The following is a 17,578-nucleotide window of genomic DNA, read 5'->3' on the forward strand; positions in this document are numbered from 1 at the left end:
TCCTTCCTGATAATTAGATGGTGCCCTTTTCCCTGATGATTCCCTGAGCAGAATGACTTGCAGTGTTTAAAGTAAATCAAAAAAGACTGAACTGTGCTGGAGGAAACAGGATAACTTCTGTTAGGCAGGGGAAATATCATGAGAAGAATTATAAAGAATTCTTTCTTTCCAGTCTCAGCATTCTCAAGTGCACGGAGCTGAGTAAACCTACAACTGCAATTTAAAGGAATGTGTATTTATTTGGGTTTGGTTTACTAATACACGGATACGTGCATACAGGAACGTGTAGTATGACCATCTTACAACATAAGTTTTCACACCACTTGAGATCTTGGCTCCACAGAACTTGAGAACTTTGTCATTGATATCATTAGAACCAGACTTTCTCCCCTGATGTCTAAAAGCCCTGAAAAATCCACTTACACGCAGCTTTGTGCGTGTGCCAGGCCCTTTGTGCAACAGCAGATCCCATCTTTCATTAGGATGCAGTTTAGATAAAAGCAACTCGCTTCACCCACCAGAGGCTAATATTTAGAAAGCCTTTCAGAGCTGCAGGGGCCTAGTTCAAACATTTGAGGGTGTTAGTAGATTTGTACTTCTCATTAGAAATTCCACAACATAATAAAACAGCAAAATTAATATTTCAACTAGAAAATTTAAATTACCTTTCTGTGAATGCTGTAAATTCTGAACACTTGTCTATCAAAAGTTTTTCAAACTACAGAGAGAGAAAGAGACAGCGGTTTGAAAGCAATATCCATGCACACAATTGCTTTTTAAAAATAAATATTGCTTGTTTATAATAATTAGGGGAAAATCTTCCAGAAACATAATATTTCATACAGACGCCCTTTTTCTACTTTTCTGCATAAAATAAATAGAGATAAAACTGAAGTTAACAAAAAAGTACTATTTTCTACATTGTAAATGCAAAGAAACTCACAGATGGGCTATCTAGTTACTTTAGTCCAGTAGTCCTCAAAACCAAAACCTTTTTCAATGTAATTTGTCAGCATTATTAATATTCAGAATCAGCCCTATGAAAAAATTGGATCCAAAATGAGTCAAGAATTTTTCCATAGCTGAAAAAGGATTAGAAAGTCTTAAACAAGGAACTAGTATCAGTATGTAAGGAATTCTTACAGATTGTTTAAGGTAAGTTTTAACTATTACAATTAAAAAAATTTAAAAAGACAAACATGGCAGCAGGTAAGGCATCCTACCTCATGCATTTCTTCTGAAGAATTCCTGGTGAACGTGTTGTATTCATTTACCATTGAGCGTACATGGCAGTTGACTCTTACTGTCATGCTGTGGACTCTCTGCCATCTATTTTTTTCCAGCTTTTGAGCAATCCTGGTCAACTCTGTGCTTATGATCCAAGCTCTTTTTAACAGCAGCTGTAAGTTATCACATGTGCTATATCGTGAGGAAAGGATAAGTTCATTTTGTTCATCCTTCTCAATGCTGATTGGCTTGGACTGGAGAATACACATACATTCACAGTCTGTCATCAACTTCAAGTCTTCCATCCATCGCTGAACAGAGTCCACCTGAATTAAGTGCATGCTAGAAGGCAGAGAAAGAGAAGAAAGCATGAGATAAACCAAAACAACCTTAGAATAACCACCAGCAATAAAATACAGTTGCATCCACCTACCAGGTTGCAACTTATTGACAAAAGGCAACTAACCCAACAAATAATTTGCTTGCAGTAACACAGCAACATGCTTAACTTCCTGTTCCAAACAGAAGTTTTGGGTTTCTAATCACTTTTACACCACATACTCTGCTACAACATTATTTGTGAAAAATCAATAGAGATAAGTAAACAGGAGAAGTTTAGACTATGCTTTTGGGGAGAAATGTTTCTTGTTCATTCAGAGTTCAATATGATAAAGGAGCAAAGTTGTAGGTGTGTTTCTCTGTTGTTTATGGGACTGTACCATCAGCTTTTTCTAGACATTTTTGCCCATTAGACACTTAACAGAAAAAGTTTTACCTTGCAGCACCTCTCCATAGCCCTTCTGCCCACACTGACACAGCCAAACCAAGACAGCGAACGATACTGTCAGCAATATCCATTTCTGCCCTATCATAATCCCTTGAATAGCTTCATCTGGATTCTATTTCCTGACCAGCCTTTTACTTCCCCCCGTATTTCTCACTGCTCCCTGTACAATTTGCACATCTGGCTTCCAAAGCACATTTTTGCACTACAGCAAATATGCTGTGAACCAGTGAGGCTAAAAGAAACTCCTTGATGAGCATACCCTGACACAAGGGCAGTGGGCCTGCATTTTGCGCCCTTGCACCTTCCAGCTATTAAAATGTGGTACCTGAGACAGCAGCTGTGCTGAGCTGTTCTGAGCTTGTCTTTGTGAGGGATCCTGAGCTCCCCCAAGGCTTTCTAGAGTTGCCTAGAATTTTTTCTTATAGTGAGGTGCCCTCATCCTAATAAAATAATCCTTAATCCTCACCCCAGCCATACACACATACAGAGCCAGGTTTTATTAGGCATCACTAGTGTTATTAGCATTGTATCTAAGAGTATATGAAGGTCAGGCATAGGACCCTAAGTCAGACAGAGCAAAGTTTGCAAAACTGCATTCATCCTTACCTACTTTGTCGTTGCAGACAGGCTATGGTTTCTGCTTTTGTTTCACATTTAGCTCAGGGAATTCCTTTGGGGTAGCCCCTGATCCCTTTGCCCCCCTGGAAATTTGCTCCCTCTCGAGGCCTGCCTGGCCCATTGCTGCTTCCTACAGTCTCTCAGACTGCACAAAACTCAAGCTCCCGCCTTTGTATTGACTCTCACCTACTACATCTAAGGCTGGACCTCTGTTTCCCTTTCCAGGAGGGAGCTCCCCAAGGAATGAGCATTACCTCCGCCAAGGGGTCCCATCAGAACCCTTGCTTCCAAATGAAGGGCAGAACAGACACCATCCATTTCCAGAAATCCATCTAGATTTTTTTTCAGATTTCAGAGTTTCAGTAGGTCCCAGATAATTTTAGCTTATATTGCCCCTCTCCAATCGCCACAAGAAACCAGTTCCTTTGATAGATATATATAGCTAAATACATACAGAAAAAACATTTTTGCTGCAACAGTAGAGGTGTATATATATAAATATATACATAAATCTAAGGGACACTTACATAGAGCTAAGGGAAAAAGTCAACAGTTATTGTTAAAAAGAAAACTGTAATGTATTTTCAAATTACTTAAATTTTCCTTATCTTTATGCAAAAGCTTAGAAGATTCGCAGTGACAGTTGCTGAAGTTAAGCATGACTGCAATAGTAAAGAAAGACTTTATCAATATCTGTCCCCCACTGGGCCCATTACACATCCCTTCTCAATGCAACTTCATTCACTGGTAACAAAGCAAAGCAGGAGGCCAAGAGTTCAAAGAATCACTGCAAGTCTCCATGACATAGGAGATTTTTATCTTTGTACATCTAAAACTATTTCTGCAGAATTTATAAACACAAACTTGACCAACAAATGTAATATACACATACACAACACACTTCCAAAAGGGGCACTTTACTCAGAAAAAAAAAAATCAGGTTTCTGATCTATCATGAATAGTTTTTTCTGACAGTTTTCATGAGCTGAAGACTCAGTCTTAATTTTTGGCTAGTCTTTTTAACATTAAATACTTCAAAATTTTAGTATCTCTTCCTCTAGTGAGAGATGGATTGATACTAAAAGATTCCAAAGAATTAAAGAAGAAAGGTAAAGAAGAAAAAAATTAAGAAAAAGAGTCTGGGCTTAATTATTTTTTCCAAACTTCTGTTGGTATCCTACAGCTAGTCTGACAGTGTAGTGGATTGTTGTCAACTTTCTGGATACACAGTTTTATAAGATGCTACACCAGAAAAGACAAAAAGAAAGTTTGTATTTTAGCGCCCATTCTTTTAATAAAGATACTGATCTATTGCAACTCAGCATCACAGCAGTAATGGTCTTTGCTATTATATAAAGCCTTACTGTTAGAACAGAATTTTCAATTACATTAGCCAAGCTAAAGAAGACCAAGTGGAAGGGCTTTTTTTAATTCTTGTGCTTTCATTTATACACTAAGAACCAGCTGAACTCAAGAAATCTCCTTCCAGATGACTGAAGTAATATTCCACCAAAATTTATTAACATACATATGAAAAGGAGGCTTACCTCAAGCATAATTTCATGTAAATCAACAGCAAACAAGATACAAGAGATCAGTTTCATTGATCCAATCCTCCTTTTCACCAAATACAATGAAAACACTTTTAATTTTAAACTTTACAGGCTACTGCTATTTAAAGTCTTTATTTCACTCAGCTTTGAATATTGTGTAATTGCATTTCATGATCGATTGTGGCTTGCTTTCTTCTTGCTATGTGTAGTCTCCTTATTGCCTTTTTGGATCTGAAGCAAGGTTTCCTAATAAACAAAAATAACAACTTTAGAAGTTTGAGACCATGATTTATAACGATGTGCATAGTTTGCATGCAGTACAGGATAAACTCATTTGACACAGAGTAATGTATTTTTCATTTCTAAAGTGCACTATGATAATTGATTATATCTCTGTTTAGTAAGTACAAATAAACTCCTACATTATAAATTCACATGGAAAAAACCTAGAATAGAAGGTTAGTCAGAAAAAAAAATTATTCATATTTCCTCTAGTCCCAAAAGTCAATCTTCACCCTGAGGAGAAAAAAGGATCGTAGGGTTGTACAAAAAAGAAAAAAAAAAGGTACAGATGTAAAGAAACTCTCCTTGTTTGTTCCTACTAATTGTCAGAGGTACAACTGTAGAACTTTGGATGTTCTGTCATTGAAACTCACAACAATGGCAAAAAGAATAACATTCACCTCCTTTCAAGACAGAAGAAGCAGAGAAAACACCCTTGCTCACTACATCAGTTTTTCTGACACATTGTTGTTTAAAATACACATATATCGTGATTACCCAAGGGAAATACATAAATGATTCACCTTCATCCACATCTCCCTGTATTTAGAGAAAATATTCCTAAGCATTCAGCAGATTAATTTGTAGACTAATATTTTTTATATTAAAATAAGGAAAGAAAAAGTGCAATTGTTCCTAATTAGCTATTAAGAATCACATTCCAGACAGCATTTACTGAACTCCAAAAACAAGTTGAAAATTTCCGTTTTGCCTCCCCATTACTGGAAAAAAAAAACCCAACAACTATGCCTACAAAATAAAAACAACTATAATGGGTCAGACCATAAAAATTTGTCTAGCCCATTATCCTGCTCCCAACATGGCCATTAGGAGATGCATAAGGAAAGATTATAAGAGGCATGGCAAGAGCCGAGCAACCCCTCCTTCCCATCTCCTGGCAATTAGTGGTTTAGGAACTTCCTAAGCCAGAAGTTGTGTCTAAGTAGGATGTTTTTACAATCCATGAAGCAAAAGTAGCCATTAATCCCTTTTTGAACTCAGTTAGGCTTTTGGCCTTTACAACATCTAGTGGCAGTGTCTCATATTGTTTGATTATTTTTTGTATGAAGAAGTGTTTCTTATTGTTTATTCTAAACTTGCAGCCTGAAGTTATTAACACAAGCTCTTTAGTTCTTGCATGCTAAGAGATACTGAAATGGTAGTTCCACATTCACCCTCTTTGTGTAATTCTTTTTTTTTTTTTTTAATTTGCTTTACCCTATTTTCTCTTGGGTATCTCATTTCCAAATTAGAGAAACTCAGTCTATCTAGTCTGTCACCATACAGAAGTGATTCCACTCCTCCAATCATCCACTTACTCTCCCCCCCCACCTTTTCAGAAAGCCTTTTCCAGTTTTCCTGTGTCCCAAGATACGATTGCAACAACAGCACACAACATCCAAGATTCAGGTAAATTATAGATTTATACATTTGAATGAAATTTTCTGTACTGTCTGTATTTTCCAGCAACTTACAGAATTAAATTTCTCTTTTACTGAAGTGTTTTCCAGAGAACCGTTTCATTCCTACCTTCCAGAAAATCTACTTTTTTTGATTTCAGAATCTTTTCCATGATTGATAATACATAGTTTAGAGATTGCTATTCTATATGTATGATAAAAGAGATTGTTCTTCACTTCCCTTCCCCTCCTCACACGCACTACTTTTTGCTCATTAACATATAATTTCTTCTGGTATTTTAGATTTCAGTGACTCATTATTGTGAGACTATTTGTGTTTGCATATTATTTTAAATTAACCTGAACAGTTCCTCATGAGCAGGAAGTGTTGTCTTCCTATTGTAGCTATTTTTCAGGTCGCTAAATACATTAAGCAAGATTGGTTTGAGCATAACGGACCTTACTGGTATGATTTTCCACAGTTCTGTTTAATCGAGCAACAGTAGCTGGGTAACTGGCAGAGATCCTGATGTATATAGATAGTAGTTCCCTACCAGTTAGAATTTCTGAATTTAGTATGTCATGGCATATTGACAAAAAAGCAATTTGTCTAGACGCTATGCTATAAAAGCAGCATTTCATATGAAAATAGCAGTAAAAATAATTCAGTGCAAAATAAAAATTCAAAAGAAAGTCTCCAGCATTTCTTCAAAGTCATTCTATTTTAACTGAGGTTGTAAAATATTTGATGAAGTATTCAAGAGCACTCAACTGAACTTAAGTAACTAGCAATTTGAATACCCTGAATTCTAGTGTGCTTGCCAAAAACCAGTCTTTTAAAAATTGTTATTTTGACAAAATCATTTGGTGTCACTGGCTGAGACCAACTTAGAGCAACAGCATGTTAAAAGTACATTGCTTCAAAATATGGTCAGAACTTGTTTCATACAGATGTTTCTACACTATATAACAAACTGCGGGGAAATGTCATCCTGGCAGAAAAACTCACACAAAAAAATATTCTATTTTAAATTTCTAAAAAGAGGTGTATCATATTCAGAGTTCTGTTATCAATTTCTCTTTTTTTTCCTCTTTTCTATCATCTAGTAAGTAGTTTGTTAGCTAATGAATCACAAGATCCTTAGGATAGACAAGATAGATTGACATCTAGATTGCTCTATCTCATGTCAGTGCTACATGACTACAAACTTGAAGAATTAATACATAGATCACTTGTTTAAAGCTTCCAGCTTTGAGGTCTCTACTACAGTTTTACTGGCAACACATACACGTCTTTTTTAAATTGCAAATGTTATAATGAAAAAGAGTTATACCTCCATTTTAGCACTGTTTCACTAAGTGCAAAAGTTTCATGTTTTATAACATTATGTTGAAATCTGAGCTGATCAATTCATGTGAATAATTCCAGTGGTCATATTTATCAAGTGTAAAGACTTCTGCTCAGTCAAATTATGTTTTTGAGGCTTCTTAGCCTTTTTATCCATTTTCACCTATTATGACAGATTTATTACCTATCCTAATGATAGCATTTAGTACAGCTTCCAGATAAGCCTATGGTGAAAGTCAATGCCAGGTCTTACAGCTGTGCTCAAATTTATTATTCTAATTAGCAGAAGGTAATTAATTGGCAACAAACAACTTCTTGAATGGATTTAGCCCCCTCTTTGAGCATAAATCATCTCTAATTTTTTTCTAATTCATCTTTTCAAAATTATTCATGGGTACCCAATATACCCAGGGCCAGTTTCTACATCAATACATTGGACAGCAGAACTCAACCCTCACTGGAAGGATTTAGCAAAAAGCCACAGGCACCGCTCTTATTTATCCTCAAGTTGCTCTACACAAAATTAATTGCACAAAAGAGCTTTGTAGATCCATGGCATTGTATTTGCACTGATTTTAGCTAGATTTTATAGAGCTAGCTAGAGACTAGCTTAGAAGATACAGAATAGCTTTAAAGTAGCTGAGAATCAGATTCCTGATTTTTAAGTGAACTCACTTGCTTTGTAACTTATTTCTAATGTAATAGAGGTCTATAAATATTTGGTATTTGTAATTGATGTGGCAAATTAAAAGATTAGCCAGATAATTTCACTGTGTTCTTTTCTCGCCTTGATTTTACATTCTTCTTTTCCAGTAGAACATCAGCAATCTGACTTCATCAGGACAAAAGATGAGTTTAGTTTCACTAAGAACTTTTTTGTTTTTCACTAATAAAACCAATTTAGTTCCTAGGTTTCATTAAAAAAAGTTAGATTGTATTAAAATGGTTTTTAATTTTACTCAATGATTACTCAATCGTTACAGTTACCAAAGTCTAGCAATTTCCCCAAATGAAGTCAGTAACAGATAATACAAACTACAGTCTTGAAACATTTCTCAAAACAACTTAAGGAAAGGTGCACTGTAGCCATCCACATATCGTGAAGTGTATTGTGGAAGGCAGAACTCTGTTAGACAATATCGATCACCCATCTATATTTTAACATTTCCATTTAATGTTGGAGTATGTTTAAATCACAAAGAAATGCAGCAGAATCACAGAATGGTAGGGGTTAGAAGGGACCTCTGGAGACCATCTCGTCCAACCCCCCTGCTTGAGCAGGCACACCCAGAGCAGGAGGCACAGGAACGCATCCAGGCGGGGTTTGAATGTCTCCAGGGACGGAGACTCCACAACCTCCCTGGGCAGCCTGTTCCACTGCTCTGGCACCCGCATAGGAAAGAAGTTTTTTCTCATATTGAGATGAAACTTCCTGTGTTCCAGCTTGAGCCCATTGGCCCTTGTCCTGTCGTTGGGGTCTATTGAAAAGAGCCTAGTCCCATCATCTCGACACCCACCCTTTAGATATTTATAGGTATTTATGAAATCCCCCCTCAGTCTTCTCTTCTCCAGGCTAAACAAACCCAAGTGTCTCCGCCTTTCCTCACATGGGAGATGCTCCAGTCCCCTGATCATCTTTATAGCTCTCTGGTGGACTTGCTCAAGGAGTTCCACATCCCTCTTAAACTATGGGGTGCACAACTGGACACAGTACTCCAAATGTGGTCTCACCAGGGCAGAGTAGAGAGGGAGGATAACCCCTCTTGATCTGCTGGCCACATTCCTTTTTATGCATCCCAGGATACTGTTGGCCTTCTTAGCCACAAGGGCACATTGTTGGCTCATGGTCAGCTTGCTGTCCACCAGCACTCCTAGGTCCTTCTCAACAGAGCTGCTTTCCAGTAGATCAGCCCCCAGCCTGTACTGGTGCATGGGGTTGTTCCTCCCCAGGTGCAGGACCTTGCACTTGCTCTTGTTGAATTTCATCAGGTTCCCCTCAGCCCAGCTCTCCAGCTTTCCAGCCTGTCCAGGTCTCGTTGGATGGCAGCACAGCCTCCTGGTGTATCAGCCCCTCCTCCCAGCTTGGTATCATCAGCGAACTTGCTGAGGTTACACTCTGTCCTATCATCATGGTCATTGATGGATATGTTGAACAGGACTGGACCCAGCACAGACCCCTGGGGAACACCACTAGTGACAGGCCTCCACCCAGACTCTGCTTCATTGATCACAACCCTCTGAGTTCTGTGGTTGAGCCAGTTCTCTGTCCACCTCGCTGTCCACTCATCCAGCCCACACTTCCTTAGCTTGCCTGTGATGATGTTATGGGAGACAGTGTCGAATGCCTTACTGAAGTCAAGATAGACAACATGCACTGCCCTCCCTTTATCGACCCAGCCAGTCACGCATCGTAGAACACTATCAGGTTGGTCAAGCATCATCTCCCCTTGGTGAATCCATATTGACTGTTTCTGATGACCTTCTTTTCCTCGACATGCGTGGAGATGACCTCCAGGATGCATTGCCCCATCACCTTTCCAGCGATGGAGCTGAGGCTGACTGGCCTATAGTTCCCCAGGTCCTCTTTCTTGCCCTTTTTGAAGACTGGAGTGGCATTTGCTGTCCTGCAGTCCTCGGGCATCTCTCCTGTCCTCCACGACCTTTCAAAGATGATGGAGAGTGGCTCAGCAAGAACATCCGCCGGCTTCCTCGGCGCTCGCAGGTGCATCCCATCAGGACCCATGGATTTGCAAGGATCCAGTTTGCCTAGGTGATCTCTGACCCAGTCCTTCTCAACCGATGGTAAGTCTTCCTTTTTCCCAATTTGTCCTCTCTTCTCTGGGGGCTGAGGTGCCTGAGGGCCAGCCTTAGCAGTAAAGACTGAGGCAAAGAAGGCATTCAGTAACTCCGCCTTCTCTGCATCCTGCGTTACCAGGGCCCCTTCCTTGTTCAGCAGTGGGCCCACTGTATCCCCAGTCTTCCTTTTACTGCTGCTGTATTTAAAGAAGCCCTTGTTATCTTTGACATGCCTTGCCAGATTTAATTCCAAGTGGGCCTTGGCCTTCCTCATCGCACCTCTGTAAGTAGAGGCATTACCACTAGTTTCAGGAAGCAGCATGCCAATGGGCAAAATAAATAAATATTGGTAACAAAACCAGAATTACTCAAAGATCACAAGTAAAATATAAATGTATTACAGTAGTGGTAATAAGTTAACTGTTTTGTTGACCAGGGACACCTCAATATTGCTGCTTTTCTGGTAACTAATATTTATAGGCCTCTTCACCTGACCTGAAACCAACAGCAGTCCCTATTTGCCATTTACTAAAACTTCAGTACCACCAAATTCAGTTTTGTATCTGCACTCTGGGATGATGGAGTTACTCAAACCACCTGCCTCCTCGAAATCAGTGATGCTACAGACAAAATATGTTAAAACCACAAAAAGCATGTGCCTTTTTAATCATCCATCCAACTTCTGCAGGGTGATCTAATGAAGACCAGCCCGTGAAACATAAAACTAAACATTTGTGGTCAGGCCACTGCATTTTGTGAAATCTTATGCATTCACCAATACAGAAACGTCTATAAGGAAAGTAAAAACACTCTAAACACTTATAATATATAAGCTATGATGTGCAAATTTACTGTAACTTCATCACACCTATTTAAAAGGCCACATAAATCATTTAGTATTAAGTGCTGCACCAATGTTCTTCTCAGATCTTTATATTTTTTCTGAGAAATCCTCACTGTAAGTTGTCCCTCTAAAAATGTCTGGAAACATTATACCATCCCAGAATTACTGGCACATTATAGAACATAAGAAAGACACAATATGTCACTGACCAATTCAGCTTGCTGATTAGCTTATGTAAAATACAGGATAAACTTATATCAGTTGTCTTTACATGATTAAAGTAGGAGCAGGTCCTTTCCAGCCTCTGTCAACTGAAAGGATAGTCCGAAGGCATAAGGACTAGTTCAAACTGGTTTTGTGGATTTTTACTTTGTGCCTGGTACATTAAATTACTAAAAGAGTAGCTGTCTTGACAAGCACATAAGCCACTGAGTTCACAGGAAGTACATACAGCAGTGAAAGAGAATATAATTTTGTGACAAAGGAAAATACTAAATAGACTTTGCTATCAGCAAGTGACAGTATAAGGCTGCTAATCGGCTTGCTTACAGGCAAAGCTGAACAAACAGTATGCTAATATTGTCACTGTGATCACTAACTAAAACATGTCTGTTGAATTTATATTTGTATAGTATTATTAATTCATACTTGCAATTAATACTACTGCATTTGTAGTGTCATTATACACTAGTAAACTGACTAAAATTTCCAAAACACGTTAGCTTGGTGAGCCCTGTGATATTGGCATATTCAGACTTAGTAAACTGTTATGGACTCAGATGAGACTGGATGGACTTTGATCCAGCTTGAGGGATCCACCAGACTTAGAAACAGGCAATTTTACCCATTCTAAAATTCAGACAATATGGTAGATGGGGAAAAATGCTCTCCCACTGGCCCTACTGCTTGAAAGTCCATTCATGTTGAGGTAGGGGTGGGAGACGCCAGTATAAATCCACTGCTCCTAGATCCCTTCACCCAAACCTGTTGGTATGAGTTACTGGCATGCTTATAGTTTTTTAATATTCATTTGGCCACTAGTAAAACTAGAAACTAAGGTGAACTTATCAAATTCTGCACATGGAACTCTGTGATGGAGCACTTTTTTAAAATATTGGTCATTTTTAATCTGTTTATGTGTAAGAGTCTGTTACTCATTGAAGTTCAGAGATATCCCATTCGCAACAGGACACTAATCATCATGTAAACACTGCTTTCTTCTGCAAGCTCAGTATGCACTCCATCAGCTACATTGGCCTGGATGTTCTCTGGGCTGAGATTTCTCACTTAGCCAAACCTGCCAAATTATATGGCACTTCTGTGCTCTGCACAAAAAAAACCCCAATATTAGGATAAGACCATCTAATGAATTCTCTCTTGGATCAGCTGCTGTTCACTTTTAGTGATACTTAGAGATATCAGTGTGAGGTAGACAGAAGAGTTATACATGAAGTTAAAAAAAATCCGCTGACCAAGCTTTGTGAATTATATTGGTTCTTTTGTTCAGCATGTTACTTGGTCATTTGTTCTGCAGTGAGTAAGCAGATTCCCTTCATTCCTCCAGTAAATTGCTCTTTGATGAGCTGGAAGAAGTAGCCATTCCCTCCATCTGAGGTTAGGTCCTGAAATAAGAAACTATTCTCCAATGCACAGACAAAAGCAGAGCTGAAGAGGCAAGATCCCACCGCTCTTGTTTCCTTTGCAAATGACAGCTTGGGTCTTGCAAAAAAGACTCATTAAACCATTATAGGAGTCCTGAAAAATGAGATGTGAGAGCTGAGTGGTCTTAGCTTTGTGCATAATGACAGAATCCTTTACTTTGGACTGTATTTAGCCCAATGGAAGCAGAACAGCATAGCCTGATGGAACATCACAACGCAGATCCACTCATAACATTTTTACAGCTTCTTTCAGGATTTGAAGTCCAACTTCATGATAGTAATTGATAATCTTTAAGGGATATTGTCATCAGCATACATTTAAATTGCTAATTACTGAGTACATACAAAGTTCTCACTCCCTTAAATAGCTGGGCAAGCTCCCTGTGTTGTGTGACGGAAACACCAATAAGGCCATCAGCAGGAGAGAATGTGCTCCAGATATTAACCACATAGTTCCACCCAGTTTACTGCTTCCTGATGCAACTACACCTGTAGTTGCAGAGGACAATATTCCTCAGAGCCTTATAAGAACAATATACTGTAAGAGAGAAGTCCTTGTAAACACCTAGCAGGGAGGGAAAAATAGAAATGAAAGAGAACACCACCGCTGGAAATAATCTGGGGCCATAGACCGTGGAAACACTCAGCCACAATCACAAACAAGGACTAATTTGGAGACTAACATGGGAGTGTCTGAAAATAGTGCCAGTGTCTCACTGAACATATTTTTTTCCTTCCTCCAAATCTGCCTTAATTTGTAGTTTAATAACAAACAGTACAGCCTTCTGTGCCTTTTTTCAAAGGAGTTATGACATGCATTATGAGCACCACCATTAGCCTTTCCCCTTTTACTATTTACTCATTTAAGGTCCTAACCCTACTGATTAAGTAAAGCCTGGATTACTTAATGAAGGAAGCAACAACTATTTTGCAGGGAGTTATGAGATCAGTATCACTCAGTAGACTACAGAAATTTGGGGATGGTCAGTCATATCTATTGCACAGCAGCTCTAGCTAAAACTGTCAAAAAAGGGGTAAGAAAAGGATAGCCTGGTGTTGGCTTTTCTAAGATTCACATTGGAACATTAACCCTTCAACAGACAAGTTAGATGAAAACTAGCAACACAGTGCCATGAATATAAGAATGAGTTATTAAACATATCTTAAGTAGTCTCATTCAAAAAAGAAAGCAGTTTCTAATCAAATTCTATATTTAAGCACATGCTTATATACTTCTGTAGAAGGCAGAAGACTGAAATGAAGTCTTACATCATCAAATCCACTCTTCTGATACCAGAAGCAACCAAATAATTTGTTCATAGTTGGCTTAAAAATCAACCCTAAAATAGTTTATTGTAGGGTCAAAAGTGTTCTATTAAGTGGCTATTCTAGAATTACATTGCTCTGATGGTTAGAAACATCTTATTTCTGATCTAAATTTCTAAGAGCCAGTTTATTCCCATTTCATTCCTTATTGCCTTTTAAATAAGAATTTGTCTTCCAATGCATTTCTAGAAAGCAAACACATGCTCTCAACTTCTGTTTTGCAAGACTTAACAAGCAAAAATCTTTAGATTCTTTTATGAATCTATGTTGCTTTCCACTCCCCCGGCCCTAAACAGTCTGGTAGATCTGTAGCTGCTGCAAAACTGCTTTTTCACTTGATATCATGCTTGATAGCAAATGAGGTCTCACAGTAACTTGTGCAGTGACATTAGTATTCCCTTATCTCCACCAGAAATATCTCTACTTCATACAGTCTAGGTCTGATTTTGCTGCCTTCATCACCACATCTGATTGGCAAATGCAGTCAGACATCTCAATATTAATTAATATACATAGGTACTTCTCCTAATTTTTTTTCCATGGAATGAGCTACAAATTGTTGCAGACTTTCTTGTTCTCCTCCCCTAAATGCATACCCTTGAGATTTCAGTTACTCATCCTTTTTCTTCAATACTTGAAGTCCACGTTTAATCCTCTGCTTTCAGAAATAACCCTTGCCATTACCTTTTCCCATTTTGCCCCCTGTTTAATAGCTACTGTTTTCTGTACTTACTAGTAAATTACCATGTGTATAATCTCTACTGTCTTTCCTTTGATAAAAGGAAAAATAAGCAAAACAGTTACCTAGTTACCCTATCAGAGAATGATAGCAGTACAATGCATCTTCGGCAGGTTCATGTTTTGGCATCCAATTTCCCATTTATTGCCAAATATTTAGCTGCTCTTTACTAGAATTCTTCCTTAATTTCTCCTCTCTTCCTTTTCCTTTACAGTTATCTCTCATTGCACCCTCTCTCACTCCTTAGATATAAGCATTATGTTTTGCTACTTTCTACCTGGAGTTGCTACAAAATTTTGCTAGCAAGTTCTGCCATATAGTTATTTTCCTGTCTTTTGTAGACCGAGTTGTTTTGCTTCTCCCTCAGATATGTTTCTTTCTCTTTCCGTGCATGTGACAGAGTAAAAACTAGATGGTTACTGTTCCTGTCTGCACTGAAAATTAAGTCTTTGTTCAGTCAGGGTACTACAACTGTGTTTAATATCTACTCCTTACTAATTACATAAAATATGCATTTCTTACCTTCTCCTCTTTTAATCTGTGCAGTTATTGAATTCAGGTAACATTCATGCATATTAACTTACTTTCCTGAACAAAAGTCCCGTTGGAAAAAGTAAAACAGATAGTATGTATAGACTAGAGCCTCTTAAAAGGCTCTTTAATAAACACAGACCTGCCATGTTAGTCTCCCCACCTGGACCCTTCCTTATGCTCCAAATTAAGGTACAATAACACCAATTACTCTGTGTACGTTTGTGTGTACATGTGTGTGTATGTACATGCACACACGTGTATGACATTTCCCTTCTCTACACACTACATCCCTCCTAAACAAAAGATTGTGTTTAAGGCTCTGATCAAACTGGAAAGGACCCGTTTCACTCCTCCCTTTTGAATGTTCTTCAAAATTCTGATTTCTCTTCCCTTTCCCTCCTTCAGCTGACAGTACTATTTTATTCTTTCTGCATACATATCCACTACTCACTTGCCAGCGAGAGACCCCTGAGCCAAGCAGAAGCAGGAGATATTTGCGCTCCATTTGCTGTACACAGCCAGACTTGTATTTTCTGAATTACTTCAAGCTTGTGTGGCTCTCCAGCCACAAAGAATTTACTGAGAGCAGAGTGATCTAGTGGACAGGTTCCTTGAGTAGAAATTAAAAAACTTGGGCTCCACTCTTTGCTTTCCTAGTAATATTCTGACAAGTTTTGTCACCTCCTGCCATCCTCCTCTCCTGCTAGACTCTGTCTCTCTCTTCTGCTTAGTCTATGAAGTGACACTCTCTTGCTTTTGTGCAGTGTTCTGATCTTGACAGGGGCTTCCAGATGCTACCATAATGCATGTAGTGAGGAAAGGCAAAAATCTAAGTTTTTCAAAGCAATCCTGAGAGGACTTCTGAAAGATAAATAGCAAAAGGAGAAAGGAAATGAGTGGTCATTTTTACTGCCATATAGCTGCTTTTGAATGAGGAACAACAGCTGAAGTGTGAAGAATGCCTGAGCTAGAACAGTCTCATTAAAATGTAAAATCCAAAGCAATTGGATTCCAAGACCTGAAAAAGACAAGAGTTCAGGAGAGTTCTTCAAAATGCCGAATGAGGTGAGGAAACAACCACAGCGTGGTTTCCTGGTGAAAGTAAAGATGAGTGGATTAGGAGTCCCACAGATTGCTCATTGCTTGGAAATAATTCATTAGCGAGGACTTTTCACCTTACTGCTGTTCACAGCAGCTCTGGTAATCTCAGATATAAAAGAGAAGCAAGGGAGAGAGCAAAGCTTGCTGACAAGAACCCCACTGCACAGGTGTCAATCTCCATCTTCAGAAGGGACCAGGTGAAAAGAATTACGTACCATGGAGAATAGAAATGGGTGGCTTTTACAGGGACTGAGAGAATATTACAAATGATGTCAAGAGAAGACAGAAAAAGATCTCTTCTTTTTCCCCCTTTTTAGTGAGTAGAATGAAACAGCATATCTATTTATTCCTCTTCATTTAGTGAGAGCAGGGTTTGGGTCACTGTCAGTGAATCTAGCACAAATAAGTTATCCATGATTCATAAGGGTATGCAGGCTCCACATTCTGCACTGCATTAAAAACAGAACAATTATGTTTTCCAGGAAAAAAAACTATAATTATGTTATCCTTGCAGAAAAATAAGTCAATTATCCCTTCTTAATTAATTATTTAGCATTAATAAACTCTTACTGGCCATGAAAGGAACCTGGGAAACAGCTAACAGGAGCTAAAAAGTGTAGTGAACACCATTGTTTTGCTATAAAACATGCCAGGTTCAATGCATTAGCCTAGGGCACCAAATACAAATAAACGGGTATTTTATGTGAGTACAAGATTTTGCATTAAAAACCAATTAAAGGATAAGTGGAACTAGGTTTTTGTCCTGCCGTAATGTTTTATGATACCTCACAGTAGAGCAAGTTGGATGTGACAATGTATCAGAAATGGAAGCAAGGCAATATTCCATAATATTAACTCTCTTATAGTCACCAGCCTTAGCTAAAGAAATTTGCTTCATATAAATTACTGTGGTATAACAGAACTTCCTCACAAATGGGAAATGTGTGTCTGATACCAAAAAAATGAGTGGCTTATTCATTGAACATTCTCTTTTACTTTCCCTTTGTCAGTCTCTGTTATGAGAGCAAAGTCTTCAGAAGGAAAAAAGCTCTCTATGTATTTGTCAGGTGTCTGATTAACAAACCTTTCCTGCTGCCATCATACACCCAGAAAATAAGATAACTGACATCACTGTTGAGAGAAGCAAATGCAAGTAGATCCAGTTTTCTATGTGATTTCTGTGTTCTACTGCTTTCCAAAATGCAAAATGAGTCAATATAGCTTTATTAAATAATTTTCATCACTCCATAAAATTTTCAAAGTACATGCTCAATAGTTTCCTCAAAGTCTATCAGTTCTCAGGCAGGATGTACTTTTCTATAACTGCCATTAATTAAAAAAAAAAAAAAAAAAGCAGGAATC

General features: G+C 38.3%; 1 protein-coding gene across 1 annotated transcript in view; it reads right to left on the reverse strand.

Annotated features, from left to right (window-relative positions):
• Positions 1 to 17,578, reverse strand: part of INSC (INSC spindle orientation adaptor protein) — a 115,525-nt gene that overhangs the window by 70,350 nt on the left and 27,597 nt on the right. The window contains exons 3-4 of the mRNA XM_064453267.1: positions 1,224 to 1,569; positions 666 to 718 (exon numbers count right to left, since the gene is read on the reverse strand). Of these exons, the coding sequence (XP_064309337.1) occupies positions 666 to 718; positions 1,224 to 1,569 (399 nt within the window). The remainder of the gene's footprint in view (positions 1 to 665; positions 719 to 1,223; positions 1,570 to 17,578) is intronic.

The sequence above is a fragment of the Phalacrocorax carbo genome, chromosome 5, assembly GCF_963921805.1.
Source record: "Phalacrocorax carbo chromosome 5, bPhaCar2.1, whole genome shotgun sequence".
Classification (NCBI taxonomy): Eukaryota; Metazoa; Chordata; class Aves; order Suliformes; family Phalacrocoracidae; genus Phalacrocorax; species Phalacrocorax carbo.